This window comes from Drosophila arizonae, chromosome X (assembly GCF_054131065.1).
Source record: "Drosophila arizonae isolate 15081-1271.41 chromosome X, UAZ_ARI_1.0, whole genome shotgun sequence".
Lineage (NCBI taxonomy): Eukaryota > Metazoa > Arthropoda > Insecta > Diptera > Drosophilidae > Drosophila > Drosophila arizonae.
Window position 1 is genome coordinate 31,036,223 of NC_142927.1, and position 21,033 is coordinate 31,057,255.

Sequence of the window (21,033 nt, forward strand, 5' to 3'; positions counted from 1 at the left end):
TTGTACACTTTTCGCTTTGTTTATATGTGCGTGTTTAAAGACATCGATTCTTACATACATACATACATTTAGTCTTCCATAGAAAAATTGTGACTAACGCTGTATATTAACTATATATACATATATATATATTCATACAATATGTGTATATACATATATATAATCTGCGAATAGCTGTGCGTATATATGAATGTGTCTGCAATTGTCTGTATATTTCGCAAGAACTTTTTCGCTCATGCTAATTTAGCATAATTAAGAGAATATGCATTAAAATTTATGCGGCAATAGTCTATTAACAGTAGGGTGCTAGTTAAAATATTTTCTCTACTGGCAAAACGACAAGCAATCTGTTTTCTGACAACGAATGCCAACCACAAAGCAGCAGCTACAACGGCGACTCGTCGAGAACACAATGGCAAATGGCAAAAATCAGTGTGTGAGTTTACGGCGACGCGAATAAACGAAATACGCGCACAGTAAACGGAGCGAAGGCGAAAATGACGCGACACAGAAGTACACTCACACATATATATATATATATATATATATATATATACAGACACGCATACATTCCTACATCGGTAGGCAAGGGCAACATTTGAGCACATAAGGCGCATGCTCTTCTTATACTCGCCTGGCCTTTCTCGGTTTCTCTCTCTCTCTCAGCACTACACTCTCGTACACATATTATTGTTTCGTTGTATTTTACTTTCGGTTGTAGCGACTTGTTGTTGTTGGCCGCTGAGCAGCGACTTTTGTAGTTGGCGCTCTTGCTCAGCAGCAACGCAATAAAAGTTCAAAAACAGTTGAAGTATACCGCGACGCGAGTAAAAATCTTTCTTCACCGTCGTCGTGTCGTCTTCCGCGAATTTCAATTTCTTTTTCAATTGAACAAAAGAAACGCTAACGCTTTTTCTCTTTCGTAGATATAGAGTTGTTCATATTCGTGACAATTAAAAAGGCAAAAATAGTGAATTTTTAACGTAAATTTTCAAATGTTTATAAATCGCTCCCATGTATGTTAATATATGTAAATGCATATATATACAATGTACACATAAATGTGTTTGCCGAATCAAATATATATATATATATATATCTATATATATATATATATATTTATGTTTTTAATGCGTTTCATGGATTTAATATTACGTTTAATAACAAAATAAGCATTTTAATGTTGTTTGTGTAGCTGCTGCAGTGCATGCGCGGCAACGTTTGATTGCATTTTGTTATTAAATTTCTCAAAATTATATTTTTGCTTGCTGCTCTGCCAGTAGAAAAAAAAAACTGCCTGAAATTTGCATAAATCGTTTTTGGTTTTAAAAATATTACGTTAAACTACTTGTTTATTTATTAATAATTAATTATTACGGCGTTAATTTATTTTATTATCGTGATTTAGTTGTTTGAAATACTTATTAATTTAAACCAGAAGTAAAAATTACCAAAAATAAATTCTGAGAGCACTGTAGGAGCACACACGTACGTCTTCACAGTCGCTCGGCTCTCTAACAACTGACAGAATTCCGTGAGCAGTGTGCCCCAACGTAACACGATAAATGGTTCGAACGGTCACACTGCGATTAGTTCGATAAGACCAAAAAACTTGCGCGCTAAAATCGATTTGAATGTATATTACAAACATGCCCAAACTACTAATATTATATAATCTTAATATTCTCAGTGAGCAGCGAAAATAGAAATGAAATTGCTGGTTCCGAAATATACTTCTCCAAAGTTGGTGGTAGTTTACCTGGAAATTGGATAAACTACTTGAATTTATATATGCGTAGAAGCAGAAGCTGTTGCCAAATAACTGACATATACTACGTGTATGAAGTAATATACATATATAATATACATTGTAAGTTTCTTAGTTGCATGCGGAGCATAATGCAATCAAAATCATTTTTATAAATAAATTGTCCTTAAATTCAACAGATAAATGTGTTTTTATTGCTGTTTTGGTGTTTTTTGCAACACTTATTTGTATATTCAGTAACACTGACCAGAGAACACATAGACTAGACATGTAGAACAAATTTTTCTACAGCAGAAAATGTTAAGTTGGTCGACCACTTTACTTCGTATTTGCTCGGCTCGGTCGCTGGAGGTTCGAGCAGTGAAAATATTGGACGACAAAAACAGTGCGCTGTGAGCGCTCAGACGAAATGGTCGTGATTATGTATGGAGCACATCTATGTGCCATTTGTCCTACTCTCTCTCTCTCAGTCCCTCTCTCTCGCTCTCTATGGTCGCTGAAATCATCACTCTCAGCGGCGCACAAAGATTGAAATTTTTGTTCGCGACGATCCCAGCTTTTTCCTTTTGAACGAAGGGTATACCTAAATCATAAAAGCGTTTGTAAGGTTCATGCAAACAAAATGTAGCGTTTCGATGTATATTCGTGGGAAGGGTATGAAAGCGTTGATACGCATAAAGAATATGAATTCGCGACGGGCAAGCATACACACACTTGCAGTCACTGGAAACATGTGTGAGCATTTGTGGCCTGTGTGCGTAACTCTTGCTGCCTGAGCAAATTGTAATGCCCAAAATTTACCGTTGATTGGCCTTTGAGGGAGCACATACATTTGCATACATATGTGTATGTATGAGATGGGATAATAATTGTCTGGCGATTCAGTAGTTTGTCAATTTTGTATTGTTTGAATTGTAGAGTGACTGCCAAATGAGCCTTTATGACTTAATCAGTAATTTCGACATGCGTATTTCATTTCAAGTTTTTATAGTCCACTAGCCAATATATTGTAAAGCATTTAATAAACATATAAGTGTACCCCGATAAAATTTTTTCGGTTGAAATTTGAATAAAATATTTAATTATAATTATATATATGTATATATATATGATTAGATAAATTAGTATATAAATGTACGTAAATATGTACATATACATTTGCGTGAAGTGGATATCCGTAACACCAACCAACCAGTTACTGATTAAGTCATAAAGGCTCATTTGGCAGTCACTCTACAATTCAAACAATACAAAATTGACAAACTACTGAATCGCCAGACAATTATTATCCCATCTCATACATACACATATGTATGCAAATGTATGTGCTCCCTCAAAGGCCAATCAACGGTAAATTTTGGGCATTACAATTTGCTCAGGCAGCAAGAGTTACGCACACAGGCCACAAATGCTCACACATGTTTCCAGTGACTGCAAGTGTGTGTATGCTTGCCCGTCGCGAATTCATATTCTTTATGCGTATCAACGCTTTCATACCCTTCCCACGAATATACATCGAAACGCTACATTTTGTTTGCATGAACCTTACAAACGCTTTTATGATTTAGGTATACCCTTCGTTCAAAAGGAAAAAGCTGGGATCGTCGCGAACAAAAATTTCAATCTTTGTGCGCCGCTGAGAGTGATGATTTCAGCGACCATAGAGAGCGAGCGAGAGGGACTGAGAGAGAGAGAGTAGGACAAATGGCACATAGATGTGCTTCATACATAATCACGACCATTTCGTCTGAGCGCTCACAGCGCACTGTTTTTGTCGTCCAATATTTTCACTGCTCGAACCTCCAGCGACCGAGCCGAGCAAATACGAAGTAAAGTGGTCGACCAACTTAACATTTTCTGCTGTAGAAAAATTTGTTCTACATGTCTAGTCTATGTGTTCTCTGGTCAGTGTCAGTAATTAAGTTAATATTGTCAATGTGCCCGCATAATAATTGCAGCTGTACGGGTTGTCAGCGATTCGTTTATGGGAATAACATCGATATAATCGACTATTTACATTTTGTTATTAGTCGAACTGTTATTTTTTAATAATAAAAACTCGCAACACTTAAATTAAAAATTGAGATTTTGCTGTATATTCTGAACAAATTACTTATATATATTACGTTACTTTTAATTTATTAATTCAAAATGTTGATTTTCATTTAAAGATCCCCGATAGGAAAATGGAAATCGAAGCTTTAAATATGTTATCAATAAATATCGATAGTATTATACTAGCAAATAATGATAGATAAACTATTTATAAAATACTGTATTTGGAAAAATGAAAGATCTGAAACACTGACCAAACAAAATAAATACCAGATGAAAATTATTCATATATCGATAGCATATCAACATCCCTTTTTAATTTGTAATATACTTAGTAGTATCAATGAGCATTTATTGCTGCTGCTTCTAAATGATCGCTGAATTGGCATTAACGTTGCTGCTACTGCTCTCGCCGCTAGCTTTGGGTCAGACTCAGATCCCTCAATTCCAGTACCAAACCGATGAACAATTTCATGAGGAACTGGTGGTTCGGCCACTAGCCGGCGACCATGTAAACACATACTTTCAATTCACCACACGCTGGCACTACGGCGTTCACAAAAATCGTAAGTAACATAACCCACTGCCGTAACGCAGCAGGCACCCACGATCACATTGAACTACTGCTGTCCGTTAGTTTATCACACACAGCTGACACCGCGCGTCATAGCCGAAATACTGCAAACATACGATGTGAAGGAGCTGCACATAGGGCTCACGCAAGGACTGTGGCGCTACGAGACCTGGGGCTATCCCATTGTAGAGGCGACCGGTGGTGCCGAGCTGTGGGCCTGGTTCAGCTCACCGAATTTGACCGACGACAGTGTGAACAAGCAGTGGATGCGCTTGGCAAACGTCTTCTCTGGAATACTCTGTGCCTCGCTTAACTTTGTCGATAACACCAATAGCATTGCACCCAAGCACATATTCCGTCCACAGTTCATGGAGTCAGGCAACCGGAGTCATCAATTCGTACGCTATGCCACGTTGCCCCGGGAAATTGTCTGCACTGAGAACCTGACGCCCTGGAAGAAGCTTTTGCCCTGCGGCAGCGCATCGGGCTTGGCTACACTGCTAAACTCGGGCTATATCCACAATACCAAATACCATTCCCTGGGCGTCAAGGTGCGAACATTGTGCGATAGCGACGACCCAAGCAATTGTTTAGTGGAGCTCACACAGACGGCAAATCTAGTCTATGATCTGAAGCTGTTGGAGCAGAGCAACACGGACTTCTCGCTGCGTCGCCTCTTCGGCATGGGCTTGAACGGCTACTGCGAGATGGCCAGCAGCAGTAAGATCTACGTGCAGCTCAACGAGCAGGGTGAGCGCTTTCAACTGACTCCGACACCACAGGAAGAGGTTCTTAGTACAGTCGGTGGCCACAACGTCCTCTTTGGCGTCTACGACATACAGCAGCAGTTCGAAGAACCAGGTGCCCGACTCTTCAACATTGCATGGCTTGGTCCCAAGGGCAATAGCAAGAGGGAGCACACGTCGCCGCCACCGCTCTATGCACATCGCTACCTACTGGGCAATGGTCAGAAGCACGGACGCATTGCCACCGAAGTGACCAACACACATTACGAGCCACTACCCGTGGTGCTCATGGAGCTGGTGCCCTGGTACGTCCACGCCTACTTACACACCTTGCGCATCTCCAGCAAGCCACAGCACCTGCACGAGTACACCTCCAACGAGTTGAAGTTCAGCCTGCTGCACTACGCGCCCGGCAAGCAGCGTGAGCTACCCACTCACTTGGAGATTGGGTTTATGCTGCCCGCCAGGAGCAGCGCTCTTATAACCATTGAGGTTGACTATCTGCTGCTCAAGTGGCTTGAGTATCCGCCGGATGCAAATCACGGACACTATATTGGATCTGCCGTCATTGGCAGTCAGCTGCCCATAGGACGCAACTACACGGCTCTGCCATTGGAGGGGTATCTGTTCCAGGACTCGTTCAATGCATCGCAACCTGCATACGCGCTGACCTTGCGCACTGAGGCGCTCATTGTGTCCCTGCCCACGCCCGACTTCAGCATGCCCTACAATGTCATCTGCCTGGCATGCACCGTGGTGGCGCTGGCCTTTGGGCCCATACACAGCGTCGCCACCAAGCTGATCATTGTGGAACGCCAGACGACCATACCGCGCAACCTATTGCGCAAGGTCGTGCACAAACTGACCAGTCGGTTCAGCAGGCGATCCACCAATACTGTTCTCAATGAGCAGCAGAACAATGAACAGAATGGAAAGGGAAAGGAAAAGGAGAATGAGCAGGAGGAGAAGCAGCTAGATCAGACCCAATCTTGTGATAAGCAGGCACACATGTGATAAACCGGGTGGAGGGAGAGAGAGAGAGTGATGAAGACCCAGCGATAGAGAAACAAAATATGCTCGTAAGCAGCAGCCAATACTAGATAAGCAGCTGTAACCAATGTATTCCAAAGTACGTCAGTCATTTTATTTATGTAGGAACTACATACTTAGTCGTTTCATAAATAAAACAATCCACGTTCATGTCTATAAACTGATCTGAGTTCTGAATGCAAAAAAAGGTTCACATAAGTGTGGATATATATATATATATATATATGTGTGTGTGTGTATGTGTATATTTATGTTCACATTAGTTTTCCCCCAGCTTAAGAAAATGCAAATTTGACAGCTCGTTGCTTTTATTGAATGCATTTTGCTTTGTTCTTCAATTATATGTATCTTTAAATAATTGTTTTTGTTAGCTGTTAGTATTTGAAGTTTCCTAAATACAATTTCAAATGATGTAAATGCTATCGTTGACGATATATGTAATATATATCATATATCGTTTGTCGGCTTACAATTACAACTAGAGTAAAGTGCGTGGGCCACAATGCGCCTGAGCAAGACAGCAGCAGCAGCAGCGGCAACAACACTAGCAGTAGCAGCCGTACTCACTCATACACACATAAAGCTTTGCTGCGTTGTCCGATTTTAATTTTTTGTTTTTGTTTTTGTTGTCGTTAATGGAATATTTGATCATTAAATACTACTTAAATCATGGTTATTCTCATACTTCTGTCATTTGCTGAATGTAAATTGATTATATATTGTAAAATTGTATTAAAAATCTACTTAGTTGTGTGACGCGCCCTACATTTTACAATCAGATAAATGACGAAACGTTAAACCACTCAGTCAATCACTTACACACACTTACACAGACACGCACACAAAATATAGATAGTATTTCAAGAGTATAAAAAAAAATTTATATAGTAAGGAGCAAACACGCTATAAAAACAAAAAGGGTAATTAAATCGTATAGATGTAGGTGTAGTTGACAATTGTATAAATTAAATATATGTATGTATGTAGTAGAGTTATATGCCTAATGGACGCGTCTCGACGCTTGGCTCTATTACAATTGCTACAAGTACAAAGTAATGTAATCCTATGTATGTTTAGAAGTGTTTTCGTTATGCTTTAGAATTCCTGCCGCACGCACGTGCGCATTTAACTAACGCAAAAGCAGGAGACAAGTACCATTCGATGAGATATCTGTAGAACATCAGAGGTTCAGAGGGAGACAGAAAGAGAAAGAGAGTGAGAGACAGGGAGAGTCTAGCAATAAAGCGAGAAGGAACATTGCTTGGCGCGTATTTCTGGTCTTGTCATCCTTTGTTATTCATCTTGCTGCCAATCGAAAAATGGTTGGTACCATTGAGTGTGGCTAACTCACTGTGGTGGCTGACTTCCATAGTAACCATAGGCACCCGCTGGTGGCGGACCCTGTGGTGCGCCTGGGGGCGGCATCTGGGCACCAGCCGGAGCTGGCCTGTAACCCTGGTAACCCTGCGACGGCGGATACTGCGCATAGCCACCTGCCTGCGGCGTCTGATGGTAGCCATGGCCCGGATAAGCGCTGCCAGGTGGCGGCGGTCCATAGCCCTGTGGAGGCGGCGGTGGCGCGCCATACGGCTGTGAGCCAGGCGCTGGTTGATATTGATTTGGTGCCATTGGCGGCGTTGCCCCATTCGGCTGAGGTGGCGCACTCGAGTTTGGTGGGCCCCCAGGCGGCGGACCGCTCTGTTGTGGTGGCGGACCACCCTGTGGTTGCTGCTGTTGCTGTTGTTGTTGCTGCTGCTGTTGTTGTTGCTGTTGTTGTTGCTGCTGCGGTGCCCCATAGCCAGCCACACTAGTGGGTGGCGTTGAGTAAGTTGACTGCTGCTGCGTAGGCAGTGGCGAAACACCAGAAACCACAGCGCTCAGCTGCTGACCAGATTGCCCCTGTTGCTGTAGCGGCTGAAATAGACAGATTAGCGCCTTCTAGTCTTCTCTTGCTATTGTCATTCAAACGTACCTGCTGTTGCTGCTGCTGCTGCGGAGCGTATTGAGGCTGCTGCTGGGCAGCGCCCGCGCCAGGTGCTTGCTGGTTGGGCGGCACGCCAGCTACTGAGCTAGGCGGCGGCGGCGGCGTCGACTGCGGTGTATTGGGGCCATTGGGATTGCCCGCCTGCTGCTGTTGCTGCTGATTGGGTGCCGACTGTTGCTGCTGTGGCGGCGGAGGCGTCTGGCTGGGCGCCGTGCTGTAGCTGGCAGGAGGCGGTGGCGGTCCAGCATTTGTGCCCGCAACGCTGACCTGCTGGGCGCTCGGTGGACCAGGCACCGGCTGACCGGGATAACTGCCGGGAGGCGCGCCTGTAGCCTGCTGGTATGCCTGATACGGAGACTGTGCTTGGCTAGTGGGTGGTGGTCCATAGTTACCAGGCGGTGCGCCGGGCGTACCCGTCTGCCCATACTGATTGGGTGGATAGCCCGCGTAGCCCATAGGAGGCGGCCCGGGCGCCACAGCGCCAGCGTTCTGCGGTGGCGGTGGCCCATACTGACTGGGCAGCACACTTTGCGGCGGGCCGGGTGGCCCTGGAGGTCCCGCCTGTCCGCCAGCCGTCGGCGGTGGTCCATACATCTGTGCTGGTGGCGGTGGTGGTTGCTGCCCTGGCGTCACTTGCTGACCTGGTGGGGGTGGCGGATATGCACCCGGCGGCGGTGCTTGCTGTTGCTGACCACCAGCCGTAACACCGCCAGCGTTCGGATTCGGCTGATAGGCGTGTACCACGCCCTGTGCACCGCTTGCCGTCGATGTTGGCGGCATGCCCGCATGATGATACGCAGCCTGAGCATTTGGCGGCGGAGGCGGTGGCCCATAGCCCTGGCCGGGGGGTCCGTATGGATACGCATTCTGTGGCTGGTACTGCGGCTGCGACTGCGGCGGATAGCCCGGATAGTGACCATGCTGCTGCTGCTGCTGTTGCTGTTGATAGCTGACCCGATACTGCGCTTGCGGTGGCGGCACTAAGCCCGGTCCCTGTTGCGGCTGCTGCTGCTGGTTGGGCGGCTGTTGCTGCTGTTGTGGCGGCGGGGCCTGATTCTGGCCAGGCGGCAGTGGACCATTGTTAGGCCTCTGCTGCTGCTGTTGCTGGTCTGGAAAAACAAATGTCAAAAAACAAAGGTCAGAAATGCCGAAAAAATACAGTTTAAGAACCATTGAGTGGCTCAACCCAATTAGCTAGGATCTGTATTTAAGTCCATCATTTGTTGTAAGAAAGGAAAGCAGAAAGAATTCGTGTGATTAGACTTAAGCCATTTTGAGAATATTAAATTATCCTAGATCAAACTTTCTTAATTATAACGGATATACATATAGGAAATGTAAGCAGAAAAATATCTCGTGATAACATTTAGTCAAGGAATATAAAAATTACATTATAATGATGGGTGAGATTCTACAAATTACACATATCAATACCAGCTAATTTCAAATAGCATTTAAAATCCACCTCCACTTGGCCACTTCGTTCAGATAGCGGACAGACGGTTGTTTTGTTCGTGTTTTTGTGGCTTGATTGCACGCTACTTTACACTTACTGGGCGCCGCATTGACCGCGACCTGCGCCTGGCCAGCGCCGGCTTGGACGTTCCGATAGGCAGTCTGTGGCTGGGGTGCGCCAGCCTGGCTGACTTGTGGTGTCTGCTGAACTTGTCCAGCTTGTTGCTGCTGCTGCTGCTGTTGTTGCTGTTGTTGTTGCTGCTGCTGTTGCTGTTGTTGTTGCTGAGATTGCTGTTGGGCGTTGGGTGGCATACCCGGATGCGTTGGCTGTGGCTGTTGGCCTGGATAGGGCGGCATTTGTACGGGGCCAACGCCAGCCTCTGCGGCATGCTGCATCATCTGTGACTGGATCACACTGCCCGGCGGCGGGGGTCCCGGTGCGCCCTGCTGCCCTTGCACCTGCTGCTGCTGTCCCGGCGGTGGCACACCCACACCCGCCATGCCATGAGGCGCTGGCGGCTGATTGCCCTGTTGCATAGCCTGCGTTTGCAGCAGATGCGGTGGCTGTGGAAAATCAGACATTATATCTAGCTTATGAATCAGTTAGTTACGTTGCACGTACAGGCAGAATTTGGGCAATGTTCATTTGGGGATCAGCTAGCTGGGCTAAGTACACCAGATTTCTGTGCAGAGCCACATGGTAGCTCATGCACTCCTGCGACTTCCCCATGTTTTGAAAGTCCTGTATGGCCTGGATGAGTCCGCAATTATCGTCGAGTATCTTCTGTATTTGGGCCGAGTTGACTTGCTGACTGGGCACGCCGCCACGTTGTGCATTCGGATTGGGTGGTGTGCCCATCATGACGCCAACACCGACACCGCCAACGGGATTGCCAACGGACCCAGGGCCAACGCGTTGCTGCATTGGACCCATGGGCCCAACTCCTACGCCACCTGGCGGCCCTTGTCCACTGCCAGGCGGCTGTTGTTGTTGTTGCTGCTGCTGTTGCTGTGATTGCTGCTGTTGCTGTGGCGCTGCCTGCGGCGGCGGCAACTGCACAGATCCCGGCGGATGCTGCGCTGGTGGCTGCTGCTGCGACGGCGGCGGTTGCGGAGAATAAACTGCAGACATTTTACTGGCTGCAGCTTTCTTCTTCCGCTTAGGAGTTTTCTCTTGTTTTTCCACAATTTTAGCGGTTATTATAAAACGGGTTGTGAAAAAAATTCAACTCAATAACCCCGCTAACACAGTTCCCGCTCGCACTTTCGCGTCGATGTGGAGTGTGGCTGACTCTCTTAAGCAACAGCAACAAAAAAGTCTACGCCTCGGGTTTGCAGAGTGCGGCTTTCTTCACATTCGCATTCGCCGCATTAAAACACTCACACAAATGCACAAACGCATATATACATATGCATATATTTATATATATGTGTAAATATACATATATAAATATATATATATATGTAGTGGAAATAGAAATGTTTATTCGTTTTGCTAAGTACACGCAACAAGAAAAACTCGGAACTAAATAGCCTAAAATTTAGTTTTTGCAAAACTTTAACAATGATTATACTTTTGCCAAAAAGTCTACATAATTTTTCTTTTTCTTTCCACTTTTGCGAATTGTAAAGAACGTCAACGACGCTTTAAACGATAAAAGCGGCCGGTCGATTTAAGACTATCGATATGTTTAATTGTGCTACACGCTCAGACTATGCATGATGCCGCGTGGTCAAAAGCTTCTCGTTTTCTAGTTATTAATGCTCATCATTGTATTAACGCATTTTATATTATTAATAATTGCATCATTTTCATAGAGTACAATTCTTTAAGAAACAAATATAAAATTATCCGAACCTTGCATGATGGTCGTAAACCAACATGGCGATCATTAAATATACGACAGCTTTAATAACAAAATATATATTTATGTATACATATTTGTGTATTGAATTAAATGGTGAAAATTAATTATAATGTATTGGCAACAAACTCTTTTTTAACATTTCTTTTATTAATAGTTATTAGTATTCATTTATGACCGTTTATTGCGATTTCTTAGCCGATATTATTGCTAACCGGCAAATATAAGCAACATCGCATATATCGATATACGACCGATAGCAACACCACGCTCACGTCGAAAATCTCTTTTATTTTCACAATTTATTTTTTAGATTGGCTTTTGGCCAAATTGATTAAGGGAGTGTGTGTGTGTGTGTGTGTGAGTGTGTGTATTGACATGTATACGTGAACGATACATTAAACAAAAAGCAAGAATCAGATTATTCAATATGTGCAATTATAGTTTGCCGCGCCATACATATTAATATATACAAAAATTGTAATATTTTTTGTGCATTTTGTGAATTTTCCTTTGGCGCATTATTTGGCTAAATGAATATAAGAGGAACATAATACCGAAATTTGCCAACAGCGCCAGAAACGGCAAGACACAAAGCAACAAAAATATTGACAGCAATAGAAGACCTATCAGCAACGGCAGTGAAAATGAGAGAGGTGGTGAAACATGTAGAGCAATCAACGACGGTGTAAATAGTGGAATATAAGCAAAGTGCGACGACGTTATTTTTGTGTGTGTGCGCGTGTGCATATACATGCTGCTAACAATTATAAACAATAATAGGATAGTTTATGTCCTTTCACAAGCCCCGGCAGCACGCTTGTGTTAAATATTGATTTTGTTCCCTACGCGCCTCTTGCCAATTGCACGCTTGTGTATGTGAGTGACAAGGTGTCCAAGAAGCAATAATTGTGATATCGATACCGATAACGATACAGCAAAGTACAACACGCAACACAAATGCAAACAAACACAATTTAAGCGCGTTATCAAAAGCACAAAAGTAATATCAACTTAGTGGCTTAACAGCCGGCGCGTTGTTTTTGTTTTTGTTTTTCTTTGCTTTTCTTTTCTTTTTTACGTGATTGTTGGAAGCTTTTCCCTCTTTAATTTTTTTTTTTTTGTGCGGGACCTTTATGTTATGCTAACCCAACGCTAGGTTAAGCTACAAGAAAATATAAAAAATAAAAAAGTTTCGTTGACAACTCGACAGCAAGTTACCTGGGAGCCATTGTACATTTTGGTAAGAAGACAACTTCTTACCAATGATTTCGTTGGTGCAAATGAAATTCCATGCGCTATTGCTGCTGCTATCAAAGGTGTGGACATGTATTTGTTTCATGTTCAATCGCCAAGTGCGCGCTGTAAGTACCACAAAAAAAAATAAAAAATAAATAAATAAATAAAAATAAAACAAGTTGCAAGCTGCAATTATAAAACCGAATGAGTTCCAAGCAAGTGATTTATTTATAAAGCACGCACCCCATATTCCTAATAGCCCAATAATTACAGCTATTATTATTTTTTTTTTTGCGGGATTGTGTTATCACACTGATACACCCACTGGTCAAGGCTGCGATAAGCAATCGGTACACCTCGCTCCTTTCTACCTAGCTTCCGTCTACAGTGGAGTTAATTTATTCATTCATTTGACTGAGATCCGTGTATAATCCTTTATTAAAATGTGTTATCGTTGAGCTGCAAGTCGATCATATCTTTTCATGTCGGACACTTACATATACCTCTCTTTTACACATACATGTGCGCTCACATGCATATGTATTTATACATAGATCTTTTTCCAAGTCTACCTCTCTCTGCTCCACTCTCTTTATGATCATTTAGTGCTGCGGCAGCATGACGCTTCATATTTACACGTCTTTATTTTGTGTTCCGTTCCTCTAAGATGTGCGCAAATAATATAAATGAAAGAAAATATTAAAAGGAAGTAAGAAAGCTCTAGTCGGGACTGCTCGACTACGAGATCCTCTGAACCCTTCGAGCAATAGTTATTTCAATAATTTTTCGCGTCTTTCTGCTTACATTTGTATATACATATATACATATATGTACAGTAGAATCCGGTTATAACGACTCCGCTTAAAGCGTCCAACCGGTTATGTCGACGAAAATTCGATGTCTTGGTTGGTCTCCATACAAACTTATATGAAAGAGCCTCCGCGTAGTACGTCTCCGCTTTTAACGACAATCCGCTTATGCCGACGATTTTTTCATATTTTTGAGTCAATCATCGGTTATTACGACGTGATAAAAAAAAAATCACGAAATAATGACATCAAATTTCAGCATAAAAAGACTCTGTTAGAAATTTATACATGCATGTATTGATCAGTGATCAGTACCCTTACTTGTGTGCGTAGCAACGTCACAAATGCTGCTAAGACAGAGAGAGAGAGAGAGAGAGAGAGAGAGAGAGAGAGAGAGAGAGAGAGAGAGAGAGAGAGAGAGACAAAGTACAATGCCGACATCACAAAAATGTTTCTAAACCATGTTATTGAAAGAAGTTTATAAAAAATGGTTGTTTTGATTAAAAATTTAATTTTTTGTTTTATACTAAAATCTATTACGAACATGGCAACCGTAAAAAAAATGAAAAAAAAAAACAAATTTTTTTTTATTTTTTCTGGTTAAAGCGTCCTCCGGGTATAGCGACGTAAAATCGACGGTCCCTTGAGTGTCGCACACAAGCACCCACGCCTAAACACGCATCAACTGTAGTGTGCGCTTACTTGAGAACTTAATTGTTTAATAACTTTTCTTGTGGAAATACGATCTTCATGAAACTTTTAGATTATGATTAAAGCATAGATATGCATGTACTTGCCAAAGCACAAGTCTCTAGTATTTGAAATACGTCTTTTACAAATATGTAGGTGAGGGGGTGGATATAGTGGTGGGGGCTATACATACATTTAAAATTTGGAGACTCTAGCTTTAAGGGTGTAGGAGATATAATTTTATAAATAATTTTCGATAAGGGTTTTATCGATAAAAAATAACGGGTGATAAACCCGATATCCGCGCTGTATATACGGACATTTAAAAAAAAAATTGAAGTCTCTAGCTTTTATATCTTCTGAAATCGACGCGTTCATACATACGGACAGACGGACAGGCAGACGTATAGGGCCAAATCGACTCAGCTCGTCGTCCTGATAAAAAATATATATACTTTGTGGGGTCTGCCACGGCTCCTTCTGTCTGTTACATACATTTCAACAAAACCATTATACCCTGATTTCCCATTTTCAATGGGTTCAGGGTATAAAAACAATAACAAACCATTTGTGAATATACAATATTTGAATGTATAAATTAACTCTCTTAGTTTATCCAGTATCAGCCAGTTAAATACGAACAGTTCCCTCTGTCGCCCGTATCGCGACATCGACTCAGCTTGGTGCAGCGAAAGACCTTGGTCCTGGATCTGGATGAGACACTTATACACTCACATCACAATGCTATGCCCCGGAATACCGTTAAGCCTGGCACGCCGCATGACTTTACCGTTAAAGTGACCATCGAGAGGCATCCTGTGCGGTTTTTTGTGCACAAGCGACCGCATGTCGATTACTTTTTGGATGTGGTGAGTAGTCTTGCAAGTTAAATTTAGTCATAATTTCGTATATTTGCATTAGGTCTGAAATCTAGTTGTAGGTAAACCTAATTCACTGTAAAGACGTGCTACTGAAATCATTGATATTCATATTGAGGTATTGGATTGTATATATGTATATAGGTACAGATAATGATTGATTAACCACTGTTTGTTCATAATCCATCCAAGTGATTATATTTAAATTATTTACGTTTCAAGCCAAGTCAGTGTCGAAGCCTAACGTATGGGTATCGTTCATTCATTACAGGTGTCACAGTGGTACGATCTAGTTGTATTCACCGCCAGCATGGAGATATATGGAGCAGCCGTAGCGGACAAACTTGACAATGGTCGCAATATACTGCGACGTCGCTACTATAGACAACACTGCACGCCCGACTATGGGTCCTATACCAAAGACTTGTCATCAATATGCAGTGACTTGAATAGGGTTAGCTGAACGCTATTTGTATTTTGAAAACAGCTCACCATGATTATTTCTGTGTTTATGTAGCATATTTAATGAATATGTATTTGCTTACTATTGCAGATATTTATAATAGACAATTCACCTGGCGCATATCGATGTTTTCCAAATAATGCAATACCAATTAAGAGTTGGTTCTCCGATCCAATGGATACAGCACTTCTTTCCTTGCTTCCAATGCTCGACGCACTGCGATTCACCAACGATGTCCGCTCGGTATTGTCACGGAATCTTCATTTGCATCGTCTTTGGTAGCAGGTGGGCTGCCAACAATCATAGTTTATGCGTTCGAAACCTTCTAATAACAAATGCAATTCAACCTTACAAAAATTTTATTAACATGTAGCAACAATCCAACAAAAAAAAAAAAAAAAAAACAAGAAGCAAACACAAGAATAATAATTAATGGTGGTGCTGTGACACATTAACGAATTTTTTCAGTAATGGTAGACAAGATGATTGTAATAGAGAATTTTTGTTTTCTATAACACTTCAGTTATGATAAATTTTGTTGTTATTTTTTTATACATCTAATTTTTTTTTTATCAATATTAGTGCTATATTTTTGCGCTAGAACATAAATATGAAATTATTTCGTTATTTGTACAAATGAGACGGCTCTTAACGCAGTATGTCAAAAGAAGAGTTTAAAATAAAAAAAAAAAATAAAAATAAAATAAAATAAAATAAAAATACAATATCATATATATAGATATATATGTATATACACATATATATCATGCTAACTAAACTAAGACAACTATAACACACGTTTATATGTATAATAATAAAAGCATTACATATATATTTATGTTAGATATAGTTTGTTGTAGTTATATTATCAAAATTATAAAATGAAAACTGTTTTCTATATTTACAAAAAAACTCTTAAAGTATACCTTTAAAAATAGTTTGAATGCAATTGAAATCTGTAAATCAGAGAAAAAATCCTTACTTTCATATGAACATAATCTATATACATAACATATATACATACATCCGTATATAATATAAAATAATACTAATTGATAAACATTTTTGTATGGGTTTTGTACAAATCAGGCGAGTAACTTTTAAAAACTATGATTTTCCATTTGTAAGCAAATGAAAAACTAATTTTGAATGAATCGAGTATAAATGAACTTTTTAAGTTTTGAAAGTGAAGGCTTATTGTTTAATCTTAGGATATGCCTGCAAAACAGGCATTTAATATTTAAATTTGAATAAGACAATGATTAACTATTAAACTCTAAAAGAAAATCATGAACATTGTCTTTTAGGGCATACCAAATTGTTGGTTCAGTAGATTCATCGTTACACCGATACTATAATAAATGAACATAAAATTTTGGAGGAGGGCTTCGCCAAATCGCTAATTTACAGCACATAAATTGAATACCATTAATAATAATATTGATAAAATAGGTAAAGAAAATCAAATGACAAATCGTAGCAAACTTTATCTTAAACGTCATAATAAACTGTTCTCAGTGCATTAAGTAATATAAAGTAAAAAAAAAAAAAAAAAAAAAAACATACACAGACAAGAATGAAACAAATCGCTTCCATAGCAGTTTATTGATCGGCAAAACATGCATTAATTGCGCCAATTGTATTTTGTTTTGTATTGCATTGTATTGTAAATGTACGAAAATTGATTGTTTATTTATTAAATAAAATATGTATGCGATGTTGTTAATTATAAGTAGTTTGTATCTTTAAACAAATTTGTTAAAAAAAAAATATTTATATATATATATATATATATATATATATATATATATATATATATATATATATATATATAAAATCGTGAATAAAAAGAAAAGGGAACACAAAACAAAATAACAAACCAGACATACAAATCAAATGGCGTTTTTAAATTTTTGATCAAATCGAGAGCCGAGTTTTTCTTCGGCAATTTGAACATAGTGTGCAAATACATAACAAAACCAAGCTGCCGGTTATGCAGAAAGTTATATGACGCACAAATTCGCACAAAATAACATTTTAAGCCAATTCAACCACTAGCTAAATAATATTTAGTGTATTTAGTTAGTGTCTTAATTTAGCTTTTGCGCATTCAAGCAAATCGAACAATCGAGTTAATATCGATAACAAATCATTTAGAGCAATAGTACCATTCCTACTTTGAGGTTATTTTCATTAGTGAAAAACACCGACTAGCTCGTTCGCTAATGCCTAGCACAGTGGCCACACATACATAGAAACGTAGATAAACTTTACGCAACGTCTGTGGCCAAGCAGGTGGGGCAGGCGGATTGCCGAGCTAAAATATTTAACTAATTTCCAGTATTACATTTGCAGGTCTTATAGAAAGAAAGAGATAGAGAGGAAAATCGGGAGTGAGAGAGAACAGCGAGAAATTGTACGTACACATGGCAACCGCAGTGGCAAAAGTTGGAAAATCAGTTCACCGCATTTTTGTGGGCAATTTACCCTGGACGGTGGGCCACCAGGAGTTACGCGGCTATTTCAAAGAGTTCGGACGTGTTCTAAACGCCAACGTGATTTTTGATAAAAAAACCGGATGCTCCAAGGGCTACGGCTTTGTGAGCTTCAACAGTTTGCAGGCGCTCGAGAAAATCGAAAACGAACAAAAACACATATTGGAGGGCAATTATTTGAACATACAAAAGTCATAAATTCAATATAAATTTTAAATCCAACACATACGTACACACACACACTCATACATACACATACACGAACACTCACACACAAGCGAACAGATACACCCACATACACGCGCGCGCCCTTTCACTGAAAAGTAAAACAGTTTTAGTTTGATTCATTTGTTATTTCCACTTGCATTTAGTTAAGTATGTACGATAGTGACTTAGAAATTGACGATGAGGAAGAACACCAACAGGGAAAGGAACATGACAAGCTTTTCTCAGTGGCAACCGAACATGTAATGCACAAAGCGAATGTCTACGAAGCCAGAGATTTGCTTGAATTCTATGCATTATACAAGCAGGCAACGAGTGGGGCGTGTCACGGGCCTCGCCCGTCAATGCTGCAAATGAAAGCGCGCAGCAAGTGGCAAGCATGGCACGAACTAGGCGACATGAGCAGCGCCGATGCGCAGCGTGCGTATGTTGATAAAGTACACAAACTGGAGCCCAGTTGGTTGGATAACAATCAGATCATTGGTGGCACCGCAAGTGGTCGGACCGGTTGGGTGGTGCACTCTATTGAATCAGTGCCAATAGAAGAGACCAACAAGCCGGAGCAGCTGAAGACGTTATTTGACCATGTCAAGGAGAAGAACTTGGAGCGGTTGCGTGAGCAACTGAAGCCTGCGGATCTAATTGAATTGGACGAGCAAGGCATGGCCTTGCTGCACTGGGCAACCGATCGCAATGCCATTGAGATCATTGAGTTTCTGATCAAGCAAGGCGCCGACGTCGATCAGCGCGATGCTGAGCAACAGACGCCATTGCATTATGCCGCCAGCTGTGGCCATGTGGAGGCCCTGCGCTATTTGCTATCGTTGAATGCGAATATGGAGCTGCGCGATGTCGATGGCCAGACGTGCATCGATGTGGCCGATAATGTAGAGATTTGCAGCATACTAAAAACGGAGCTGCAGCTGCGCAACAAAAGGAGCTATTAAATTCATTACAAAAGTGCATATAACAAAAAATACATATTTCTGTTTTACTTTAATTAAAATTATATTGTGAGAAATTAAATTAGAATCGTAGTTGTTCAATGAAACTCGTTTTTATATTCATAGTTAAGGTTTACTTCCACAGCTTCTTGATGGACATGTTCTTCTCAGAGTCCTTTTGCATTACCTTGGCGACGGCCATTTCGAAATCTTCCTGGGTGACATGCACACGACGCTCGCGCAGTGCGTACATTCCAGCCTCGGTACAGACACCTTTGACTTCGGCACCTGATGCGCCAGGCATCAGTTCAGCAATTTTCCGTAGATTGATGCCGCGCGTTAAGTTCATTTTGCGCGAATGAATTTTCAAGATGTCCAAACGCGCTTCTTCGTTTGGTGGCGGGAACTCAATTTTGCGATCAATGCGGCCAGGACGAAGTAGTGCTGGGTCGAGTATATCAATACGGTTGGTTGCCATGATGACTTTGATGTTCTTGGTGGCCTCAAAACCATCCAGCTGATTGAGCAGCTCCAACATGGTGCGCTGCACCTCAGAGTCGCCGCCAGAGCCAGATTCAATACGCGACGAGCCGATCGAATCAATTTCATCCATGAATATAATTGATGGCGCATGCTCGCGCGCCATGACGAAGAGCTCACGCACCATACGTGAGCCCTCGCCAATGAACTTTTGAACCAGCTCGGAGCCAGAGACGCGTATGAATGTGCATTCCGTGTGATGGGCTACTGCGCGAGCGAGCAGCGTTTTGCCAGTGCCGGGCGGGCCATAGAGCAGCACACCCTTTGGCTGGGCAATACCTAAGGCGTCAAATAATTCGGGATGCTTGACAGGCAGCTCGATTACTTCCTTGATTTCCTTGATCTGTTTGTCTAAGCCGCCTACCATTTCATACGTGGAATCGGGAACTTTTTCGACCATCATAAGGGACACCAACGGATCCACTTTGTTGGGCAATATCTTGTGCAGAGTGTAACTTTCGTTGCGCAGTGCAACGCGACAATTTGGTGTTACATCGTTAATATCAATGTTCTTGTCCAAATCAACAACAAATTTACCCTCGGGATGGACCTTGACAAGCACCTTTTTCTTGTCCATTGGCTTCACAACCTCACCAACATAGCTGCCTTGTTCCTGCAACAGTTGCAACTCCTCTCGCAGCATTCGGACTACAAAATTACTTTTTTATATTATAACGCTTTATAATTTATTTTGTCTTTTATACCTTTAGCATTAAGCTCATTACGTTGTGCCTGTAATCGGCGTAGATTTTGACTTTTCTCCGCCACAATTAATTGCAGTTCCTCAATTTTTTGAATATAATATGAACGGAAGCCCACGCCAACATTGTAGACCGACTCCAAATCCACCTGAAATGCATTATTTTTTGTTGTTGTTTCTTGTGGAATATAGTTTACGAATTTTTACCCGATTTGTGAGTGTCATTTTGATAGTTATGTTGTGAATTGGTTTTCCACCGAGCGATTTTATGCGAGCTTCGCTAAAGTGTAAAACTTGCAAATTGCTTACAGCATTAACAAAGTGAATACGATTATGACTCGGCAAGTCTACCTTACTGTTAGTGCTGCAAAAATATCGTATCAGTATCGTTATAATCGATATTTTAGAATTTTAGGAAAACATCGATATGGTTTTCTTAGTAGCAGTACTAGTAGTATGATAAAGTCGCATGATAAAGCTTTTCTGATAAGTGTGTTTTCGTTGCGTGCTGAGCTTAAATAAAGTTGGTTAGTAGGTGAAATATATTCTTATT

General features: G+C 41.3%; 6 protein-coding genes and 1 long non-coding RNA gene across 9 annotated transcripts; 5 read left to right on the forward strand and 2 right to left on the reverse strand.

The window, feature by feature from the left end:
- The first annotated feature begins 876 nt into the window (after nucleotides 1-876).
- On the forward strand, nucleotides 877-1,952 carry LOC149268150 (uncharacterized). The gene is made up of 2 exons (XR_016271008.1): nucleotides 877-1,016; nucleotides 1,691-1,952. It is a non-coding gene; the product is annotated as an uncharacterized LOC149268150 (long non-coding RNA).
- A 2,069-nt stretch (nucleotides 1,953-4,021) lies between these two features.
- PIG-T (phosphatidylinositol glycan anchor biosynthesis class T) lies at nucleotides 4,022-6,353 on the forward strand. Its single transcript, XM_018013746.2, has 2 exons — nucleotides 4,022-4,389; nucleotides 4,461-6,353. Exons 1-2 carry the CDS (start codon nucleotides 4,194-4,196, stop codon nucleotides 6,155-6,157), a joined length of 1,893 nt encoding a protein of 630 aa, XP_017869235.1. The 5' UTR covers nucleotides 4,022-4,193; the 3' UTR covers nucleotides 6,158-6,353.
- A 130-nt stretch (nucleotides 6,354-6,483) lies between these two features.
- On the reverse strand, nucleotides 6,484-11,678 carry LOC108617887 (uncharacterized). The gene is made up of 4 exons (XM_018013745.2): nucleotides 10,255-11,678; nucleotides 9,731-10,196; nucleotides 8,166-9,286; nucleotides 6,484-8,107 (listed from the first exon to the last, which is right to left on the reverse strand). The coding sequence occupies exons 1-4, from the start codon at nucleotides 10,762-10,764 to the stop codon at nucleotides 7,541-7,543; spliced, it is 2,664 nt and encodes an 887-aa protein (XP_017869234.1). The 5' UTR covers nucleotides 10,765-11,678; the 3' UTR covers nucleotides 6,484-7,540.
- A 1,041-nt stretch (nucleotides 11,679-12,719) lies between these two features.
- On the forward strand, nucleotides 12,720-17,137 carry Dd (CTD nuclear envelope phosphatase 1-like protein dullard). 2 transcript variants are annotated; one of them, XM_018013749.2, is made up of 4 exons: nucleotides 12,720-12,861; nucleotides 14,847-15,104; nucleotides 15,385-15,567; nucleotides 15,667-17,137. In XM_018013749.2, the coding sequence occupies exons 1-4, from the start codon at nucleotides 12,763-12,765 to the stop codon at nucleotides 15,856-15,858; spliced, it is 732 nt and encodes a 243-aa protein (XP_017869238.1). In that variant the 5' UTR covers nucleotides 12,720-12,762; the 3' UTR covers nucleotides 15,859-17,137. The 2 variants fall into 2 exon arrangements, with proteins under 2 accessions (XP_017869238.1, XP_017869239.1); XM_018013750.2 differs by having other exon boundaries at nucleotides 14,856-15,104.
- A 575-nt stretch (nucleotides 17,138-17,712) lies between these two features.
- On the forward strand, nucleotides 17,713-18,418 carry SLIRP1 (SRA stem-loop interacting RNA binding protein 1). 2 transcript variants are annotated; one of them, XM_018013754.2, is made up of 2 exons: nucleotides 17,713-17,871; nucleotides 17,932-18,418. In XM_018013754.2, exon 2 carries the CDS (start codon nucleotides 18,003-18,005, stop codon nucleotides 18,267-18,269), a length of 267 nt encoding a protein of 88 aa, XP_017869243.1. In that variant the 5' UTR covers nucleotides 17,713-17,871; nucleotides 17,932-18,002; the 3' UTR covers nucleotides 18,270-18,418. The 2 variants fall into 2 exon arrangements, with proteins under 2 accessions (XP_017869243.1, XP_089330148.1); XM_089474022.1 differs by having other exon boundaries at nucleotides 17,714-17,871; nucleotides 17,918-18,418.
- Nucleotides 18,419-18,448: 30 nt separating this feature from the next.
- On the forward strand, nucleotides 18,449-19,347 carry anox (acyl-CoA-binding domain-containing protein anorexia). Its single transcript, XM_018013748.2, has one exon. It carries the CDS (start codon nucleotides 18,449-18,451, stop codon nucleotides 19,241-19,243), a length of 795 nt encoding a protein of 264 aa, XP_017869237.1. The 3' UTR covers nucleotides 19,244-19,347.
- Rpt6 (26S proteasome regulatory subunit Rpt6) lies at nucleotides 19,280-20,844 on the reverse strand. Its single transcript, XM_018013747.2, has 3 exons — nucleotides 20,688-20,844; nucleotides 20,485-20,629; nucleotides 19,280-20,428 (listed from the first exon to the last, which is right to left on the reverse strand). The coding sequence occupies exons 1-3, from the start codon at nucleotides 20,703-20,705 to the stop codon at nucleotides 19,374-19,376; spliced, it is 1,218 nt and encodes a 405-aa protein (XP_017869236.1). The 5' UTR covers nucleotides 20,706-20,844; the 3' UTR covers nucleotides 19,280-19,373.
- Nucleotides 20,845-21,033: the final 189 nt, after the last annotated feature.